At 52.1% G+C, this 20,436-nt stretch overlaps 3 protein-coding genes across 11 annotated transcripts in view; all 3 read left to right on the top strand.

The window, feature by feature from the left end:
* Positions 1–320: 320 nt before the first annotated feature.
* Positions 321–7,931, top strand: SLC25A14 (solute carrier family 25 member 14). Of its 5 annotated transcripts, none has more exons than XM_067005292.1 (10): positions 322–483; positions 559–706; positions 986–1,080; positions 2,231–2,316; positions 2,990–3,085; positions 4,459–4,583; positions 5,662–5,797; positions 6,592–6,731; positions 6,824–6,954; positions 7,716–7,931. In XM_067005292.1, exons 1-9 carry the CDS (start codon positions 420–422, stop codon positions 6,909–6,911), a joined length of 978 nt encoding a protein of 325 aa, XP_066861393.1. In that variant the 5' UTR covers positions 322–419; the 3' UTR covers positions 6,912–6,954; positions 7,716–7,931. The 5 variants fall into 5 exon arrangements, 2 of the variants coding, with proteins under 2 accessions (XP_066861393.1, XP_066861394.1); XR_010834881.1 differs by lacking the exon at positions 6,824–6,954 and adding an exon at positions 7,458–7,598 and having other exon boundaries at positions 324–483; positions 6,592–6,672; XR_010834880.1 differs by lacking the exon at positions 6,824–6,954 and adding an exon at positions 7,458–7,604 and having other exon boundaries at positions 324–483; positions 6,592–6,672.
* A 241-nt stretch (positions 7,932–8,172) lies between these two features.
* GPR119 (G protein-coupled receptor 119) lies at positions 8,173–13,448 on the top strand. Its single transcript, XM_067005291.1, has one exon. The coding sequence runs from the start codon at positions 12,053–12,055 to the stop codon at positions 13,031–13,033; it is 981 nt and encodes a 326-aa protein (XP_066861392.1). The 5' UTR covers positions 8,173–12,052; the 3' UTR covers positions 13,034–13,448.
* Positions 13,449–15,787: 2,339 nt separating this feature from the next.
* Positions 15,788–20,436, top strand: part of ENOX2 (ecto-NOX disulfide-thiol exchanger 2) — a 50,674-nt gene continuing 46,025 nt past the window's right edge. For 2 of the 5 annotated variants that reach the window (XM_067005103.1, XM_067005102.1), the window contains exon 1: positions 15,788–15,912. In XM_067005103.1, the coding sequence (XP_066861204.1) occupies positions 15,801–15,912 (112 nt within the window). In that variant the 5' untranslated portion in view covers positions 15,788–15,800. Of the gene's footprint in view, positions 15,913–18,877; positions 19,700–20,436 lie in introns of those variants that run through there. The other 3 variants (XM_067005101.1, XM_067005099.1, XM_067005100.1) reach the window with 3 other exon arrangements.

Raw genomic sequence — 20,436 nt, 5'->3', positions numbered from 1 at the left:
TAAGACCTGTAACGGTTCCAAGTAGTCACCTGGCCGCAGCGCCTCCAGAGCAGCGGGTCAGAGGTGCTCGCAGGCCTTTTGACACCGGGCTCTCCACAGCCGACGGTCTGGGGGCCTGAAAGGTGAAACACCGGCCCGAGGCCCCTGAGGCGAACGGCGGCGCGCAGGGAAGCGGGGACGGCTCCGGGGGGTGCGCGGTCGGGGCCGGGCCCCCCTGACGGGGGAGATTGGGGGGGGGGTGGACGGAGCCGCGGCCCCAGCTCGGTGCCGGCCCCGGTGCACCGGCAGGGGGCGCCGGCCGCCGGCTGCGCGCGCCGCCCGTGTCGGGGCGGTTCCCGTTCCGTTCCCGTTCGCGTTCCCGTTCCCGTTCCGCTCTCGGTCCGGTTCCGGCGGCGGGGCGGCCCGCGGCCCGCCATGCCATGTCCGCGCTGAGCTGGAAACCCTTCGTGTACGGCGGGCTCGCCTCCATCGTGGCCGAGTTCGGTGAGGCGAGGCGGGGCGGGGCGGGCGGGAGGCGCGGTGCCGGTGCCGGCTCGCTGACGGGCGCTGTCCCCGCAGGCACGTTCCCCGTGGACCTGACCAAGACGCGGCTGCAGGTGCAGGGGCAGAGCGCCGACGCGCGGTTCCGCGAGGTGCGGTACCGGGGCATGTTCCACGCCCTGTTCCGCATCTGCCGCGAGGAAGGCGGCCGCGCCCTCTATTCGGGGTAAGCGGCGGGGCCCCGGCCGGCCCGGGCCTGCCCTGCTCGCGGGGGGCCCCGGGGGGGAGCAGCGGGGGGACCGGGGGGACCGGGGCGGCGGCTGCCGCTGGGCGCCGCAGGGGGCCTGGAGGCGCTGCCTCGGACCCGGAGCCGCGCTCCTCAGGGCATCGGAGCTGCTCTGGGGCGCCGGGGGCACGGGCCCTGCCTCCGACGGGCGGGGGGTTACCTGCGCGTGGGGCCTGCGAGGGCAGGGTTCAGCCGGGGCTCGTTTGTTCCCCCGCTCAGGATCGCCCCTGCGCTGCTGAGGCAGGCGTCCTACGGCACCATCAAGATCGGCATTTACCAGAGCCTGAAGCGGCTGTTCGTGGATCGCTTGGAAGGTCGGTGTCGGGCAGCGTGTCGGTGTCGGTGCAGGCACGTCTCTTCTCGCAGGAGGTGCAGCACGAAGCCTTGTGCTTTCTGTTCCGTGTGGTCTTGCTCGTTCCTTTCTCTGCCTTTCCCAGCTACAAACCGACAAAGAAATGGAGTTGTTTTCATTTTCTGCTGTGTGTTTTGTTTGTATAACAACAGCAAGCACAGGTTTCAATATAGATTTGAGTCTCGCTGTGCTTGGCACTGCCCACAGTCACAGAAATGATCCCTAAGCCAAACACCTGCCCCTCCGGACAGATCTTTACTTTCCCCAGCCTTTAACTCTGTTTTGGGTTTCAGAGCACCCCCCCCCCCAAAAAAAAAAAAAAAACACAACAAAACAACCCAGCCTCTTCCTGTGTATGGCTCTACACACATACGCTGGGCTGCACACCTCTCCTCACTTGCTGCTGCAGCATTTCCAGTTGTGAGTACTGTTGTTTGAATATTTGTCTTCCTACAGGCCTGGGGCAGCCAGTGGCCTGGTCTCCTCTGGAAAGTGCGGTGGTCAGTACCAGCAAAGGGCCATACCTTCTTCCAACATAACTACCACTCTAATACTGGGCCTGGCAGTCTTAGATTTTTTTTTCTCCTCTGGGACTAATTGCATCTAACGTTCTCTGCCTGGGTCACCTACTCTCTGTTTTCTCAAGGTGGCCGCATATTCAGAGTGTGGCCAGCTGGTGCTCCAGGTTAAAACTAATTTGTATCAGGTTGCCTTCAGAAATGTTTAGTTGCCCCACTTTGTCTACCTCTGTCTTGCTGTTCTCTACTGTGAGAAGTGTGTCACTGGGCACTGAAATCTCAGATAATTGTTTAGAATTTTCATGTGTAGAGGTCTTCCTGGTCTGATCAGCTAGAATCATCAGTCAGACCCACTTCTCTCTGACAGCGTGTTGCTGTTTCAGCTTCTACTTTCTATCTCTGGCAGCTGAGGCAGTTGTGGGGATAGGTCTGCCTTGAGCTGATTATAAGTTGACAGTTTCTGCTTGTGCAGCTTTACCATGTGATTTGAGAACTTACCTTTTCTGTTCTTTCTAGAGCTTCTTGCTTGTTCAGTACAATCTGTACACCTTCTCTCTAGATCTTCAGAATCTGACTTTCTTTTCTTGGTTGCAGATGAAACGTTGTTAATCAATGTAATCTGTGGAGTGGTTTCAGGGGTGATCTCCTCTGCACTTGCCAATCCAACAGATGTGCTAAAGGTAAGAAGTATATGTGGCCAGAGACAGCTTCCCGTGATTTGCTGTGTGCTCCTGCTTTCCAATGAAGATGCATCTTTCCCAGCTGCGGTGACATGTTCTCTAAGCCACTACTGGCATTTTCACTAATTTGGGCTTGTTAAGAATGGGAATAGAAGCCCAGAGCCAATAAAAAAGAGTTTTTTTTTAAAAAAAGCAGCTCCTAAAAATCAAGAAATCTGCGGGGGGTCCAGGCTGTGTTACCTTACCTGGGAAAGGTGAGTGGGGTGGCAGCCAGCCATCAGACCTTCTCAGCTCCATTCCCTTTGATGACTGTGTTTAGCTTTGTTGATACTGTTCAGCCCTACCTGTTGTGAAGAGAGTCTGGAGAACTTTCCCATACTTCCCTCTTGTGTAGTTCAACCTTCTCGGGCTCCGTTCAGAAGGGAAAGACCATGCCTGTCACTCTCTGTTGCTTGAATTTTTCACTGCCCTTCCACCCTGTTGCTGTTCCTGCTGCTTGCCTGCCCTCATCTGCTGCATGGTTTGCAGGGAGAGATCGTGTGGATAGTGGGATAGCAGTGTCTGCTGTAAGTTTCCCCATTACTTCTTTCCGCCAGGAAGTCCATTGAGCTGCTGTCCTCGTCCCCCTCGGCAGACACTGATGCTCTCCCACTGGCTTGTGCATTTCTTTCAGATTCGAATGCAGGCTCAAGGCAGTTTATTCCAGGGTGGCATGATTGGCAGCTTCATCGATATCTACCAGCAGGAGGGTACCCGAGGCCTCTGGAGGGTGAGCACCACCTGACGGAAACCACCCACCAGTGGCAGAATTAACTTCATCAGCTTGTTTGCTACTCCTGCTCTGGCTTCAGGTGTAGCTCTTGAGGAGAACTGTGAGCCAAGGATGGTACTGAAGTCCTGCTTCTGGTTGCCAGACAAACAGAAACATGTCTGTGGTGGAGACTGGGTCTGTGCTAGGCAGCATCAGCACTGGGCCAGGCAGACCTGGTTCCCAGGATTAAAGCTAGTGTGCATAAAGATGAAGATTGATGAAACGTACCAGTACTCAGGCTGTACTGTTTGGATTTTGGCAGTAGTTCTTTAGATTTTTGTAAAAGATTCTCACTCTATCCTTCCATTACAAGTTTTACAGATGCTGTTATCCATCAGTCTGCCTAGTTGCGATGTCAAGTATGGGAACTCCATAATCACAGTGCTTTTCTGTAGGCAACAGTCTCCCGAAAGGGAGGCTGTCAGATGCTGCATAAGTTCAGCTGGCTGGGCAGAATGGGAGCCATAAATTTGTAAAGTACTTCTTAGTATTTTGGTTTTGTGTGCTGAGAAAGTTGGCTGTCCTGGTGGGCTGGCTCATAGTTTGGCACACTGAAGAGTTGTTCCTGGTTCCAGTGACTGGGAAGCTTTGTCATGATAACATGGGTTTCCCTGAATTACTCAGGTGATATTAGAGTTCCTGTGAAATGGCCAAGCTCTGCATTGCTGCTGTGTTCTCTGTGATCTGGTACTCAGTGGAATTGTAGGTGCTTTTACCTGTTTCCTGAGGGTGGTGGTTGCTACGTTATTTCCCAGATGGAACATAGCGCTTACCTAAGCTCGTGCTTGTTCTTTCCAGTAATTGTTTTGTCAGCTCCCAGATCAATGTCCTGCCACTGGCAACTTTTGTAATACACGGTCATCTCCTAAATCAACAGTCCTAACAAAGCAAAATCTAGTTGCTGTTGTGTAGCAAGGAGGCCCTGGTCCTGGGAGGACCCCATCTGGTTCTCTAAACAGCTGCTGGTTTTGTGGTGCAGGATCTCTTTTGGTGTTGAAATCCCTGGGTACTGTTCAGTGAGGGAAGATGAGTAAATTGTAGCCTAATTCCTGTGTGTTAGTGACTGAGAGGAGAGAAGCAACATCTGGTTAATCTAGTTGGGGTAAAACTGTCGCGGTGCAGGATGGAAGAATCCTTTTTAGCTTTGGAGTTAATGCTGGGAGACAGTGAGCTGGTCCACCTCAAAAGCTGCAGCTGCGAGACAGGGCAAGGAGGATACCAGGTAGATAGTCAGAGAAAGGCTCTTGACAGGGGGGTGGGGAGAGATGTTATACTAGCTGCAGGCCTCCAGGCAGCAAACTGTGCTTGTGACTGATGTTTGTGCTCTGCAGGGTGTTGTCCCAACAGCCCAGAGAGCTGCCATCGTGGTTGGGGTGGAACTGCCAGTCTATGACATCACCAAGAAGCACTTAATTCTGTCAGGCCTGATGGGCGATACAATCTTTGCCCACTTCATGTGAGTATTTGCTGCAGCTGCTGGACTCTCCAGGCTTGGCAGGGTATGTGGAGCAGAGGAGCAAGCTGGGATTTGGAGCGAGATCTGTTTATAGAGCAAAGTGCTCTGGAGCTGCCAAGAACAAGCTCAATACTTCTGAGAGATCTGGTGTGGTGATTGGAGCAGCTCAGGGTGCCCAGCAAGTGTCCCTAGAGAGACCTCCCTCAAGAAAGGAACCTAACAAATCCTTTTGGTGAAGTGAAATTACAGCTTGAATTTAGCTCACTGATGACCAGAAATGCTGTTGCTCCATGTCTCTGCCCTGGTACAAACAGGGCAGGAGTTTTGGTTGTGTAGCAGTCAGTTAAAAGAGCTGCTCCACTCCTAGGTGCTCATCTCTGCAGACAGTGTCAGCATGCAGCCATTGCTGTAAGAGTTCTGTGAAACAGAGATTTGCAAAACTGACCAAGAGAAGACCCTGAGCAACCTGACCTCGTTTTGAAGTCAGCCCTGCTCTAAACAAGGGGTGGATTAGAGACCTCCCAAAATCTTTCTTCACCTACATTTTCCTATTATTCTTCTAGTGGACACTTTAGCTGGAGGTGCTGCAGTGCTTCTGTTGGGTTTGCCTGCTGTGGGCTGAAGGTGACAAGCACTAGACCATATGTGCAGGGAGGAGACTAGCAGCTGCATGCTCCCTCTTGCTGTCTTTGGTCTTCCTCCCTCCTTCCCTGCCATGAAGAAATGTTTGCTCTGGGGAGAAGGATGTGCACTTCCAAGAGGCTGCCTCCAGGTCTGTGTCACCTTGTCAGCACGAAGAAACCCTTGCTGGACTGCAGAATGCCCCTGCGGAGACCTGGCAGTGGGCTCTGACAGGGACTTAATCAGATGAAACTGAGTTTTTACCTTCCTTAGCTCTATGGGGTCTCAGAGTGGTATGATTCCTTTTTCTGGGTGGGAACAGAGTATAGCTCATGTTTATTGCTAAACACCGTTTATAACATTCAGTGAAAGATACTCTTGTGCTTATGTCACGGCCTTTCTGAGCCAGATTGGCCATACTCAGCTATTCCTCTCTGATGTTTTCGTGTAAATATAGTTCCAGTTTTACATGTGGGCTGGCTGGGGCCATTGCTTCCAACCCTGTGGATGTGGTGCGGACACGGATGATGAACCAGCGAGCAATAGTGGGCAGTGTGGAGCTCTATAAGGGCACTCTGGATGGTCTCGTGAAGGTAAGGAGGTAACAGGTGGGCAAATCCCTTTTTTTTTTAGAGACTTGCCAAATTCAAGCTGTTGAAATATGGGCTGGATGAGCAGTGAGGTGGATCAAACACTGGCTGATCATCCAGGCCCGGAGGGTAGTAGTCGGTGGTACAAAGTCTAGGTGGAGGCCAGTAACGAGCGTAGTACCCCAGCAGTCAAAACTGTGTCCATTCCCATTCAACATTTTGGTTAATGGTCTGGATGAGGAGGCAGACTGCACCCTCGGTAAATTTGCAAACAACACGGAAGTGGGGTGTGTGGCTGCTTCACCAGAGGGCCGTGCTGCCATCCAGAGGGATCTGGACAGGCTGGAGAAACGGGCTGACAGGAACCGTCTGAAGTTCAGCAAGGAGAGGTGCAAAGTCCTGCTCGTGGGGAGGAACAACCCCAGGACATGCTGGGGGCTGCCCAGCTGGGAAGCAGTCTTGAAGAAAAGGACCTGGGGGTACTCGTGGACACCAGCTCGAACATGTGCTCAGTGACACACATGGCATTAGGGAGACGGGCAGAGCATGGACTTGATAGGACTGTACTGCGTAGTGTGCCAGGAAGCTTGGAGCTGTTCTGTGTTAAGGATATTGCACTCTGTGAAGGATGTTTACCATGCCTGCCACAATGAATTCATCCGCAACACATGGACTTGCTGAAAGCATGCTGCAGGTGTTCCCACAGCAGAGGTCCTCCCTGGGCCTTTGGCTCTCTGCAGTATCTGTGACTGGGCCCGAGCTGTGTCTCATAACTGGTGTCTCTTCTCTCTTCCCAGACATGGAAGAGCGAGGGATTCTTTGCACTCTATAAAGGTTTCTGGCCAAACTGGCTTCGGCTCGGTCCCTGGAACATCATTGTATCCTTCAGTGTGCTGCTGGGAGGCCGTGAACATGGACAGGCAGGGGAAGACAAGCTGTAAGTAGAATTTCAGAGCAGACACGCTGACGGTGTACCTCTTTGTCTTCCTCACAGTAGCCCAAAGTGAACTCCCTGTTCTGCTTGGACAGATGTAAACTGATGGGCTGCAGATGGTTCAAGTGCCAAAAAATGCCACTGGTGGCGACTGCTACTTCTAAAAGCTCTGTAAGTGGCTAGTGCAGGGACTTCCAGTGCAGCAGCATGGGTACTTTCCTGTAAAGTAAGTGCTCTCAAGTGTTTGGCTTTAAACTTTCCATTTGGCTTGAGTTGCTAGAGGTGCAGCAGTTTCTGGATTGGCTCCTGTTTTTGGGGGGAAGCCTGGAGAATTTCTGCCCTTAGGAAATTCTGCTCTGCAGAATCAGCACTTCTGGATTGCTATAATGGTCCTTCTGGCCCTCTGAAATCATGTATACAGCTTATTTTAAAGAATTCAAAATTTAGAAAGTCCCAGTCTGGGGTTAGAGTCACCTCCCATTCTCAGTGGTCTTGGCAAGCCTGGCCCAGCTTGCTTCTGGGTCGGTTTCTTCCTTGTCTTGGTAGCTCTCCTACAGCTCTCTTCCACCTCTAGAGATCACTTTATGCTGCCTGGAAGAGGGACTTTCCCATGGGTTTTCTGTACTGATCTACCTGCCTTGTCTTGTCAGGTATGGCCTGGTTATGAGGGAGGTCCAGTGCAGCTGCTATATATATTTGTCTGTCCCAATTCCTTAACTTTCTCTTCAGTTTTTTATCACGTATGAGCAGTTGAAGCGACTCCCGTTCTGAGAGCTGGCTTCATTCCATGGGTGTCATCTTCAAGACTTGCAGCAGTGTTTTGCTGCAGCCTTCCTCTTCATTTCACCATCCCCGTCTTTTGATGTTTTGGTACATGTGGGTCTGGACTCTCCCCCTCCCCCAAATGCATGGTCCCTGGAGCATGTTCTGGCTGAAGTATAACTGAGAGGCTGATTGCAGGTACTGCATGTGTTTTTTTTCACACAGAAGCAAGTATTAACTGTGTACAAGTGTCTGGGCCTGAAGCAATATCTTCTGTGAAGATCTGTGCATTCCAGTGGCCTTTTGATGCAGCTGTGGTTTGTTGTTTGGCTCATGTGCATTGTTCTGCCGTGCCTGTGGGGTGAGGCTGGAGGCTGGAAAAGGGGTGCTGTCATGTTTTCTTGCAGAACTGTAAACTCATTAAATTATTTATTGACTGGATGGTATGAGTTTGTGTTTGTGCAGACTTACAGCAGGTATATTTTCCAGAGCAGATGGTGTGTCTGCCCTTGGGGAGAACATAAAGTATTTTCTCTGCACGCTATGTATCCTTTTTTTTTTTTCCAAATACATTTTTTTTTTCCTTATCAATTTTTACCTTTTGTTGTAATATAAAAGCTTCTAAAACACGGTTTGTTACTGTCAGGAAATTGTTACCTTAGTTTTGCAAAACCTCAGTCTCTCATAACCTTATTGCTTATATTATTTTTAAAGCAAAGTAAATTGATTTAAAAATGAACTCAGATGCCCCACTTCTTTAAAATGGTGGTCTAACATTTCCAGTGTGAAGCAGCACATCAGGTTATTTTCATCATTCTCTTTTTTTTTTTTTTTTTTAACGTGTATGTCTATGAAAGCGAACAGCTTAGGTTTTCCTATTTCCTTCCTTCTTTATGGGGCAGCTTTAGTTTGGATGAAGGTCTCTTGTGACATACAGCAATGCTTCCTGTTCACGAGTGCTGTAAGCTGAGACTCACTGTGCAAATTGCACAAGGGATGTTCAGCTGAACTGAGGGAATTGTTCGCTGTGGTTTTGCAAAGACCTAGGTGTACTGTACTAACTGAATGCATAAGGAATTTGACTCCAGTAAACACCTGAACTTAAATCATGCCATGAACAGAGTAGTAGCCTGTAGGTATTCCTACAGGGCCACAGCTCCTTCTCGTAGGGCTGGGAGGATTGGTTTCAGAATTAAACCGCAAGATACCAGAGACTGGGAACAGTGGATTGAAGGAAATGGACAACATGCATATGCTTCACCTTGCTTTACTCTTCAAGAGAATTTCTAAACATTACAAGTAAATAAATAGTTACGTGATGGAATGAATATGAGTCCATTTGAGAGATGTAATTTAACTTCAGTTCCGTAAATTCTTTTGGTTTTCTTTGGTGTTCCTGTAACTTCAGTTCTGGAGCAGTTTCTTCTGTGCAACTCCATGCTATATGGCTATTGTTAATTTTTGGACTGGACACGTGACAGTTCTTTGCTATCGGCTGTTGCTAACCTGTCTTTGTTCTTCAGGCTGCCACAAGGAGCTCCTCAGAAATGCATAAAGAATGTATCCATGGCCACTTTGTTGTTTGTATTTTTCATTGCGAGGGGCTGATGAGAGGCTCTTCTTTCCCCCATCTTTCCATTGGATCAGCTTCCCCAGATGGCTTTGGAGATGCTCCTTCCACTTGCTTGAGTGGTCCTCAGCCCCTTGAGATGTCCCTTTCCTGAGCTTTCACAGAATGTTAGGGATTGGAAGGGACCTTGAAAGATCACCTAGTCCAGTCCCCCTGCTGGAGCAGGAACACCTAGATCAGGTCACACAGAAATGTGTCCAGGTGGGTTTTGAATGTCTTCAGAGAAGGAGACTCCACAACCCCCCTGGGCAGCCTGTTCCAGTGCTCTGTCACCCTCACCATGAAAAAGTTTTGTCTCGTATTTAAGTGGAACCTCCTATATTCCACTGCACTGTCTGTCAAAAATGTTGCCACACGTCACTCTGCCTAACTTTTTCAATAGTAACTGCAAGTAACTGTATGGTGGTGGTGATCTCTGCGGATGTGGCACTGAGGTGAAGGCTGGTTGTGAGCACTGCCTCGCATTATGTGCCTTACCACAGTGCTAGCTGTTTTCTGAAGGTGCTCATAAAGCCCTTCACCCCCAAAGCATCTTACCTTTGCAGCCAACAGGGAAGAAAAGCTGAGTCCCTTTGGGTTTCTCAGTTGGTGAAAGACGAGTATTTGGCCAGGTGTTTCAAAAACAAAAAAGAAACCAAGAATCCCAACCCTTAAACCTCAGTGGTAACTGCTTGTGCAAGTGGCTAGTGCTGTTAGAAATTTAGCGTTTTCTAAGGAGGTTGGTTGCCTCAGGTTGTTCTTCCTGGAAGAACTCCCTAAATGGGTCTTATTCTCTCAAGTGTATGTGGTGGTGTTTTTTCACGTTTTCTTAGCCATACCAAGTAGTATGTGAGAGTGTGGCTGAGTGGTCTGTGTACCTAGTTAGTCAAACGTGTTGATGTGGATCCTGTAATTGCCTCAGGAAGCAGGGGTACCTGAGCTACCGGGGCCACAGCTGCTCCGCTCTGTGTTGGCCGTGTTCATGCCCTGAAGGCGTTACCAGCTCTGCCTTCAGTGGCTGTGCCATTTTGCAGTGTGCTTGTGTGCTGAGGCATCTTTCTAGAGTATTCAAGGTCATAACAGGGAAAGCGGGCGGTGGTGGGCTGCGGGGGCTATCGTGAAGCAGAAATACGAACTGGCACTATGGGAAGGAGGAATTGCTGCCCGTGATACCTGCTGAGCCAGCTGTGGTCTCACGACTTGAGGTCTGTGCTGCTAAGCGATGGTCTCGTGAAAACACCTGCTGAGTCCTTCTGAAGTGGGGTGGAGGAGCCCCTGCAGAGCAGGCCTGCCCTATCACCAGGAGTTACACATGGGACAGAGCAAGGATGCATCCACAGGGAAGAAGCCGCTCCAGTTTCTGTTTGTGCTTTCTCTCCAAGCTGTCCTGCCATTTCTCTAACTTCCTGTCCCCCTTGATCCCATGCTGTGGAATTTGGACCTTCCCCCCTCATCAGGCCTAAGGCACCCCAAATGTTTCTTTATATGAGACTCCCCATGGTCCAGGGCCACAAAGGCTGGGCAGGGGTAACAAGGTGGCTCTGGAGTATTACTGCCACCCTGTTGTCCATGGAGTTACAGCACCATGCTGGGGACTGGCTGCACCTCTGAGCCCAGACCTGCTGTTACCTCTTTCCAAGTGTCTAGCCCTCCCTCTCTGGGGTGACCCCAAGGGCTCTGGGGAAGGTGATCAAGGAAAGAAGTAATCAGCATCTATACAATAAGGTGTCAGGAGGGGTCCTGCAGCCTGGTGGGAGAGAGGCTGGGGAGAATCAATTCACTTGGACAGGAAAAAAGAGGAGGCTGTAAGGACACCAGAGTTCTTCCCCATGGCTTTTTGTGCAGTGCAGACCCAGGGTCATCACCGGCCCATGGTTCTGTTCACAGTGGCCTCAATTTATATGTTTGCTGCATCCTTCCTGCTGCAGTATCCACAACCTGCCCTGTACCATGCTCTGCCCTTGGCTGGTGTCAAAGCCGTGTCCTTGGCCATGTCCTGCCCCTGGTTCTACTCTCAGCCTCTCCCCAGCAGCCTGCTCTCCTCAGATTGCTATTTGACAGAGGAAGTCTTAACCCTTCCCTGTTTCCTTGCAGCTTTAATTTTTCCAGCTCACGTGGCAGGAGAGGTGGCTCGTGGCACTTTGTGTAAAGGGATCAGTATTGTTTCCTTGGTCTCAGGGGAAGAGGCTGCCCTAGGTCTGGCAGTGACCCTGCAGAAAGGAAGGCCCATGAGCTGTGCCACCTCTGCATCCCGTGAGGGTTGTACAATTGTTACTGCTTGTTCTCCTTCGTTAGCACTTGGGTCAAAGCAGGGCATTGTCTCTGCTCAGGTCTTTGGTGCTTGGCTGGGAGTGCCCACCTCCCGATGTGCCATCATAGCAGCACTGCTGGACAGGGGGGAGCGGCTGGGGTACGATCCTAGTGCCAGAGTGGACTGTGGCCTCCAAGCAGGTCTCACGGTCACGCTGCAGGAGATGTTAGAAAGGCCAACAACGGTGTGGGCAGCCCTGGGGCAGGAGATGCTGAAGAAACCTGTGCAGGGGCTGCTGTGCTGCCAGTGGGGCAGGGAGCCAGGGGAGCATGAGTGGGCTGTTTGTGAGGAGAGCAGCGTCAGCCTGGCCGTGCACGGGCTTCCTGCCCAGGTGCTCTCTGCTCACCCTCCTGCTCCAGGGTTGTCTGGAAACGTGGCTTAAGGGGAGGGACCTGCGTGGGCACAGCGGGTGCCGTGAGTGCGCCAGTCCCTTCCAGCAGGCAGCTGCACAGCAGAGCTCTGCTCCTCAGCCCGAGACACCACTGCACCCAGTGCTCTCACTGCACTACCTGGAGAGTGAGGGGCTGCGCCCGCTGCTGCCTGGTTGCTGAGCTGTACGTACCAAGAAGTACCAGGTGAGGGATGCTCTAGAATCGTGTTGGAGACGCACAACTTTCAGGCTGTGCCCCACAGTGGCCAGACATGGCTAGCTCGGCACTGGGAACCATCCTTGCTGTTCTGGCCTCGCTCATCATCACTGCCAACGTACTGGTGGCTATCGTCCTTCTTCGCCTTATCCAGAAGAGTGGCTACAAGGGACACTATTTTGTCCTTAATCTCGCTGTCGCAGATGCCATGGTTGGCTTTACGGTCATGGGTCTGGTCATGGATGAGTTTTCCAAGCCCTTTTATCCACCCCAGATCTTCTGTGTCCTGCGAATGGCTTTTGTGACTTCCTCTTCTGCTGCTTCTATCCTATCCTTGACTCTGGTTGCGTGTGACAGGCACTTGGCAATCAGAAAGCCTTTCCACTATTTCCAGTTGGTCACGGGTTTGCGGGTTGGGGTGCAGCTGGTGGGGCTCTGGCTGCTTGCTGCCATCATTGGCTTCCTCCCAGTGTTTGTCCCAGTCTTTCAGAAGATCTTTGCCCAGGAAAAGTGTTCCTTCTTTGGAGTCTTCCACCCCACCTACATGCTTACTGTCTCCTGCATCGGCTTCTTTCCAGCACTGTTTCTCTTCATTTACCTCTACTGTGACATGTTGAAAATTGCCTCTGTGCATGTGCAGCATATCCGTGAAGTAGAACACGCAGGGCTGGCTGGGAGCTGCCCCCCACCCCACACCACTAGTGACATGAAGGCCTTGCGCACCGTGGCTATCCTCATCGGGTGCTTCGCGCTGTCCTGGTTGCCGTTCTTCATCGCCAGCATTGTGCAAACTGTGTGTACCGAGTGCTTCCCCTACAAAGTCATTGAGAGCTACCTCTGGCTTCTGGGACTGTGCAACTCCCTCCTGAACCCCCTGCTCTACTCCTGCTGGCAGAAGGATGTGCGGCTGCAGTTCTCCCAGCTAGCTGCCAGTGTAAAGAAGAGAGTCCTCCTTCACTTGGGCAATCGCCACCGTTTCCCCGGCAGAGGCACCAAATCCCTTCCTACTGTGTCCTGCTTGCGGCTCCAGGACTGACGTGGTAAGGAGTAGCAATCACTGGCTTTCTGGGTTATCTCCTCCACCACAACCATGAACTCAGGGCCCGCCGGCTGTGGAGGAGATCACGGACAGGGTGGGACAGGTCTGGATGCTAATTCCCAGACGACAGCATGGCCAGCACAGCTGGTTTTGCACCAGCTCCAGGGCAGCCCAAATTGCAGGTGCATAGCGCATGTTAAATTTTGCTTGGAGAGCCTCAGCAAGAACAGCCTTGTGTCTGCTGGGACCAAGCCCTTGGCACCCAATCCACAGGCTAAGATCCTTCACCTTTTGCTGCCTGGATTCCCCAGTCCATACCTGGGGTCCGTCTGCACTCGCCTCTGCCTGTAGAGTCAGCTGTCTGGGTCAGGTCCCCCGGCACCTGGGGCAGGGCTGCTCTCACTGTGTTGGCTTTGTTGCCCTTGGCCCCTTGGCCAGATGCAGTAGAGACTGGGAGACGTGTGCGCATCCTAAATCTGTCCAGGACCACATGTGCTCCCAATCACTGCCCTACTTAAATCAAACTCAAAATCCTACAGATGCAGTCTGGATTGTCCTCCAAACCTGTCCCCTGACTGCAATCAGTCCTGCATCTGGAGAGGTGGCAGGCTCATCCCACCCCCAGGCTGCACTCGCCCCAGGCAGACGTGAGGGGTATGGGCCTGGGGTCCCTGCTGTGGTGCAGGGGATGCAGTCAGGGGTCTGCTGTTCTTCAGCAGCAGCTGTACCTGCACCAGAGCAAGTCCTGAACAGCCCCAGGCACTGCATGCCTGGGAGAAGTGCAGGGCAGCACAGGTTGTGCTGTCACTGTTTGGCTTGAGCTGTAAAGCAAGTTAATGAGTAACTGACTGAATGCTGAGCTTTAACAAGGAGGGAGACCTTGGAGACAGGGAAAACCCTGTGCAGAAGGGCTGCTTTGTCCCACCAAGGCTGTAGGATTGGTCATGGGACTGCAAAGGTCCCTCTACACTGACTCACAAGGTGGGTGCACACAGCACTTGTGCATGTCGTCTCACTGTGGTGATGGCCAGACTGCTGGCCCTGCCAGAGGCTATGATAACATTTAATTGTTTTTTGTTAAATCACATCCATTTAATCCACATAGTAATAATTTTTCCCTTGAAACAGGTTTCTTAGCTAAGAACTCACTCTAATGTGAAAATGAGGATGCAATGCATAAAATAGCAGTTGCTTCTACCTCTGTCAGTTGCCCTGCTAGTAGATATGAAGGCTCAAGGCCATATCCTGTATGCGTGCAGAACCTGCCTTGGTTCTGAGGCCATCCCCATACCAGAGGAAGAGAAAAAAAAAAAGTGCTCTATTAAAAACAAACAAAAAACAGTGGGCACTCTGTGGCACTCATCTCTCTGCCTGGGAAGGGCCTGAGACCAAACACCACTCATCAGATCCTGTTCCTGGCTGCATGTTAGGGGAAGAGCCTGAGATAAGGCTCGTATAGAATAGACCTGGCTCTGTGTGTGTGAACTGGTGCCTTGCAGGTGGATCTAGTGGGTGGATCCAGTCTGATTCAGTTCTGGGGATCAGTGCATCATCTGTCTGCAAGATGTGTTTGCTGCGTGAGCTCCAACAGCTGTTGCTTTGCAAAGCTGACCTGTCCTTGCTGAGCATCTGACGATGCTGAAGCCATCCTCTGCCTCCCTCACGTGTGCTTCCTGCAGCGCATCACGTGCGAATACCCACTGTGAACGGAGATGCTTTGCAAGTGGGCCTCTTGCTGCTTCCCGAGCTTGCTGACTCGTGCATCCACCGCTGTTCTGCTGCCCACAGCCCCACAGCAGGCCAAGCCATGGACAGTGTTTGTGCCTGGCACAGAACCACAAGGGACAGCAGATCCGGAACAGGCGGCTATCACGCTGGGTGCCCAGCAGCAGTACCCCTGGATGTGTAGGCCTGCAGCCACCAGGGAGCCCCTGTCTGCTGCCGGGATTACAAGCTCCGACCACCTCCTCGGTGCCAGAAACGCCACAGAGACTCAGGCTGGTGGAGATAACACCCTTCTGCCGATTGTGTGGCTGGAGAACATAGTCTAGGTGGAAACAGAGCATCTAGCAGGGGATCCCTTGCTGAGCATCTGCGCCCTGGCACTGACCTGCTCTTCCTCCCTCTCTTTGTGCCTTGGGTGGAGGTGGTGCTCGCAGTTGGGGCGCCGCTTTCAGGAGACACCTCTGGACCTGACAGGGCCATTCCTGGTGTGAGACCGTGCCTGCCCGCACAGAACCACAGCATCATCCAGGGTGGGAGAGACCTCTGAGATCATCGAGTCCAACCTCTGACCTAACACTACCAAGCCCTCCACTAAACCGCATCACTATCCCTTGTTCCAGAGTGTGCCCGTCCCCAGCTCTGCCTCGCGGTGACTGGGAACCGAGCACTGGGTGCGCTGGGAGGCCGCGGGGTGAGGACGGCCCGGCCGTCCTGCCCCAGCGCCACGGGGAAGGGGGCGAGGAGCGGCTCCCCTGCTTGCTGCCCCGCCGGCTGGATGAAGCCCGTGTCTGCGATACAAATAAACAAACAAACAAACAAATAAATAAGTTTATTAATTGATGCCGTGGAGGAGGAGGAGGAGGAGGAGGAGGAGGAGGAGCGGGGAGGTGAGGTGCCCCAGCCCCGCCCGTCCCGGGGCGCAGCCGCCACGGGGCGGGGCCGGGCCGGGCCCCTCAGGGCCGCCCGCGGGTGCCGCCGCCGCCGCTGTCCCGGCGTGCCGTGCGCGCGGCCCGCCCGCCCCCTAGCGACGCGGCAGCCAATGGGAGGCCTGGGCGAGCCGCGCGGAGGGGCCGCGGCGCCGATGTTCGCCGAGGGCGGCCGCGGCGGGGCCGGGCGCGGGCAGGGGCCGGGGCCGGGGTCGGGGCCGGGCGGTGAGTAAATGCGGGCCGGGCCGGGCTGGGCCGGGGGTGGGGGCGAGTCCCCCGCGGCGGGCGGGCGGGTGGCCTGCGCTGCGTGCGGGCGGGCCCGAGTCGGGCCTCGGGAGGGCCCCGGGAGAGTCCCGGAGGCAGCCGGGAGGGGCTGCGGGGAGCTTTAGTCCAGAAGTGGCCGCCGAGCGGTCGGTCCCGGTCGGTTCAGTCACTGCTGCCCGGCGCACACACGTCCCCGGCGGCAGGCTGCCTCTGCACGGAGCACCTCCCCTCGCGGGGTGCCGGGAGGCCGCCGGTGGTGTCTGGTGGGGCGGCGGGGGGGCTGCTCGGGAAGGCTTGTGTCGTGTGTGAGACCTCCGGGCTGCCTCTCTCGTTCGGTGCTCATCGAAATGCCCCAAGGTGGGTGGAACAAGATGGAGGGTGAGGTGAGGCGGATTTGCTGACACTAACAGAGTGCCTCCTTCGCAGGCCGCTTCTGGTGCTCCAAGAACGGCTGGTTTGGGAAGGGGTAGGAGTGGTAGCAGCGTCTCACCCGCTGGGTGTAACTGGCGGTGCTCCCATCTCTCCTGAGCACCGGGCAGGCTCGGCTGTGCCCAGCGGAGTAACTCACATCTGTCCTGTTCTGGTACAACCGTCTGCAGGAAGCGATCCTGGGTTTTGGGCACGCTCCCGGCAGTAACCACAGCTGGCGGTGGTGTTAAACTCTGTAGCTACCATAGAGGTGCTCTGCAGCACACTTGTACATGTACACAGATGTCTGCACACATGTTTATTTGGTTCTTTAAGCATTATACTCGAGCTTTATACTCATGTGCTTCTTACTGCCTTAATTATTTTACTGATGTTTTGGTACATACCTCAAGGTCCATCTACTAACAGCAGCATACATTCCGATTGTGCTGCATGCAAATGCTTTTGTTCTTTAATGCCATGTTTCTTACACAAACACATTAGTCCTTGGATAGACTGCTCATTATTACACATACTTCAGTCATTGTTTATCTCCCCTGTACTTCATTTGCGCATCTGCAGTAGTTGAGCACCACGCTTTCCTGACCTGCAGAACGTTGCTGCACAGCAGTGCAATGACAGGTAAAATGCTAAGGCGACCTGAGGTAGCCGCTTGTCCAGCAAACTTGACTTCCTGCCCTGCTACTCTAGCTTTTCATCACTTATCAGGGAGTGTAGCAATAGGGCAAGCATAATGACTTTAAACTAAAAGTGGATAGCTTTAGATTAGGTATGAGGAAAAAAATTTTGACTGTGACGGTGATGAAGCCCCGGCACAGGTTGTCCAGAGGAGCTGTGGGTGCCCCATCCCTGGCAGTGCCCAAGGCCAGGCTGGATGGGGACTGAAGCAACTTGGGCTGGTGGCAGGGGGTTGGAACTAGGTGATCTTTAAGGTCCCTTCCAACCCAAGCCGTTCAGTGATTCTATTTCCTTCCGTCTCTGGAAGCTGAGTAGTTGTTTTCTCTGTTTCTTGTTATTACATTTGGGGCACTCAGTAACATCTAACTGTAAAGCTGTCTGTGTTAAGTTGTTGAAAGCTCCGTCTGAGCCACTGTAAGGTCAGGTTTCTTAGCTTAAGGTCATGTTTTTGGTATCAGTGACTTCAGCTCGTAGAAGGGGTGAAGTTCAATCTCCAAGTAATTTCAAAGATAAGGTGTTGCTAGAGAGGCATTCTGAATACCTTCCAAAGATGGTGTGAGATTTCTCACCTAATCCCCAACTTTTCTGCTGACATTCTTCCAGTGCCAATGTGTTCATCCCAAAGCAGTGTTTTCCTACAACACCCAGCTGCTCTGCTCTCAGCCGAGACTTTGCAATTCCGGTCCTCGTGCTGGTGCTGTAGCTGTCCCCTGGCCTCTGGTCTGCTTCTATCTCTCTGCGGATGCCTTGTTTGGGGAGCAGCAGCCGTCCTTATAGACCAGGTTTGAGCAGGATTTTGTGATGATCCTGGCTGCTGGCTCTGCTGGACGCTGACTGGCTGTTCTGCAGAAAAGAAAGCTCTGGGGAGACTTTACAGCAGCCTTCCAGTACCTAATGGGGGGCTATAAGAAAGCTGGAGAGGCGCTCTATCAAGGACTGTAGCAGTAGGACAAGAGGTTATGGCTTTAAACTAAAAGAGGAGCAGGTTTAGGTTAGATATAAGGAAGACATTCTATACTATGAGTGTGGTGAGGCACCGCAACAGGTTGCTCAGAGAAGCTGTGGATGCCCCATCCCTGGAGGTGCTCAAGGGCAGGCTGGACGGGGCCTTGGGCAGCCTGGGTTGGTGGGAGGTGTCCCTGCACCCCCTGCAGGGGGTTGGAAGTGGCTGGTGTGTAAGGGCCCTTCCAACCCAAACTATTCTGTGAGTGTGAATTTTCCACGGGAATTCACTCTCCTGCTCCACCCCAGTAGGTCTATGTCCGAGGTTCGGTTATTCCTGCATCCCTTCGTTTGTAGAAACACATCTGATCTGCTTGCGTGTATGGTTCTGCAGGGGTGATAGAAATGGAAAACTGGTCTTGACAGGGATGAGTCTCTGAGCCTTTCACAGTGGTATTTTAGATTGTGCGTTTGTGCAAAGGTGCACGTATTACTTTCCGGAAATACCGAGAGTGAGGTTGGCAGGGTGGCTTCTGGAGAGCGCTTCGTACCCCAGCTAGATGATGAGCTGCCTGGGATTAGGCGTGTTCCTCTCTGTACTGCAGCTACGTGCTGTGCACCTCCGCTTCCAGAGTGAGTCTGCGCACCGCCTGTAAGCGCAGGTGTTGGCGTGAAACGAGTTCTAGATGTTGTGTCACAGGGACAGGTGGTTTGACAGAGCGATGTGAGTGTCCTAAAAACACTCTGTGCTGTGAAATATTTGGAGATTTGTCACGGTGGTTAGGCCACGGAGGCTTTGTTAGGACTGTTGAGGACTTGCCACAGGGAAGCGAAGACCAGGCGTCTGTGGATATACACGTGTAGGTGCGCACGCACACCAGTACATCGTGTTTTCCTTTGTGTCTTCTCTGTTTATAACAGGAAACAGAAAACACGTCTCATACACAACTTGATCAAGTCTCCGTGTTTTTGCTGCTGCGTTGGCAGTGGTTTGTGAATACATGCCATTTACTTGAAAGCGCTACAGATAGACCTTTAGTGTTGTGAATGTTGTGTCTCTGGAGGCAAAGAAGAGAGTAAGTCTTCACAGCTCTTTTCTTACAGTGCCCTGCTAGAATAAGCTTGCCTGAAGTTAATATTTCTTTTTCACTACAAGCTCCCAGAATCAAGAAGTGGGCTGTGTGTGCCTTTTATCTTCAAGGATTACCAGGACTTAATCTTTGGTGCAGAGGCAAGTAATTTCAGGCATGCAAACGGGGTTTGTTTAACTGCATGCCAGCGCTTAGAGCATTGATGTATGAAATCCCTCGCGGATTCAGATTTATTACTGCTAATCAGTTTTCCAGCTGCTCTTTCACCTCCTTCCCCCCCCACCCAAGAATCAGCCCATTGGTGTCAGTCACTGGAGACTGATGGGGACACATGCGGTTGCAGTTTGTAAACTGTCGTCCTAACCTGTGCTCTCGATGCCTGGGCTGTCACTGCCTGCTGGTGGGGAACTGCAGTGGTAGTTTTACTGACCCACCTTCCTTTCGTGCTCAGTGGCTTTTGTGGAGCTGCACTAAGCCAGAAGCCTTGTGTGGGAGCCGAACCATCCACCTTTCAAACAAACAGATAAGCAAACTGGAGGGGGCAGGAGAACTGGCTGAAATATTGAAGTACTATCAGTATCTTGCCATGTTTCTCGTGCAGTATGCAGGTACCGTGTGCGTTTCGTGTAATTCTCTTGAACGTATGTTTCTCTGAGGCTGTCTGGATGAGTGTCCTTAGAATAAAGGATTATATGGAATTGACAGAAGTAACTATCAAAAGTATGTTGATCTCTTCAGCCTGCTTAGGCAGCTTCTCTATCAAATGTGCGTCTGTTAAACTAATTGTTATAAAGCTCTAACCATGACAGTTTAGACAGGAGAACAGTAGAAAAGAGTGCACAAACACAACAGTAGGTTTTAAACCTGGGAACTAGTTTCAGAAAGCAAATGTTTGGTGTTGAAATGTGACTTCAAAGCCTCGGTATCTTTATTCTCTCCTTTCCCTTGTTGTTTTCTTTTCTCTGTGTTTTCTAATTGATTACTGTCGGTGTTATGTACTTTTTCTTCCAGAATTTATTTCTTTAGACATAAAAACAAGTAGTTTGTAATCGGATGGAAGTTTGTATTCTGCAATTCTGTTTGTTCCTGGGTAAGAAAAGGGACCGCTGTTCAGGTTGGGAAATACGTACTTCCAGCATTTGCCAATGTTGGCAAAAGGTAGACCAATATTTATAGCAAAGCCTGCGTCAGCCCGTTTCTGAAGTTCTTCCTTCTTTATGCTGAGGCAAGTGAGAAGCTTGGTGAATGGTATAAACCATGTGGGCTTTCTGAGTGTGCGATTAAAATACTTACAGGACACCTTGACTTACAGGGTACTTGTTACTACTTTTTTTTTTTTTGAGTT

This window comes from Anser cygnoides, chromosome 13 (genome assembly GCF_040182565.1).
Source record: "Anser cygnoides isolate HZ-2024a breed goose chromosome 13, Taihu_goose_T2T_genome, whole genome shotgun sequence".
NCBI lineage: Eukaryota > Metazoa > Chordata > Aves > Anseriformes > Anatidae > Anser > Anser cygnoides.
This window is presented reverse-complemented; position numbering and strand designations above follow the sequence as displayed.

Coding starts and splice junctions, on each gene's coding strand:
- SLC25A14 (XM_067005292.1), top strand. CDS start 420: ATGTCCGCGCTGAGCTGGAAACCCTTCGTGTACGGCGGGCTCGCCTCC. Junction 484..558: donor CTCCATCGTGGCCGAGTTCG/GTGAGGCGAGGC, acceptor CTGTCCCCGCAG/GCACGTTCCCCGTGGACCTG. Junction 3,086..4,458: donor GTACCCGAGGCCTCTGGAGG/GTGAGCACCACC, acceptor TGTGCTCTGCAG/GGTGTTGTCCCAACAGCCCA.
- GPR119 (XM_067005291.1), top strand. CDS start 12,053: ATGGCTAGCTCGGCACTGGGAACCATCCTTGCTGTTCTGGCCTCGCTC.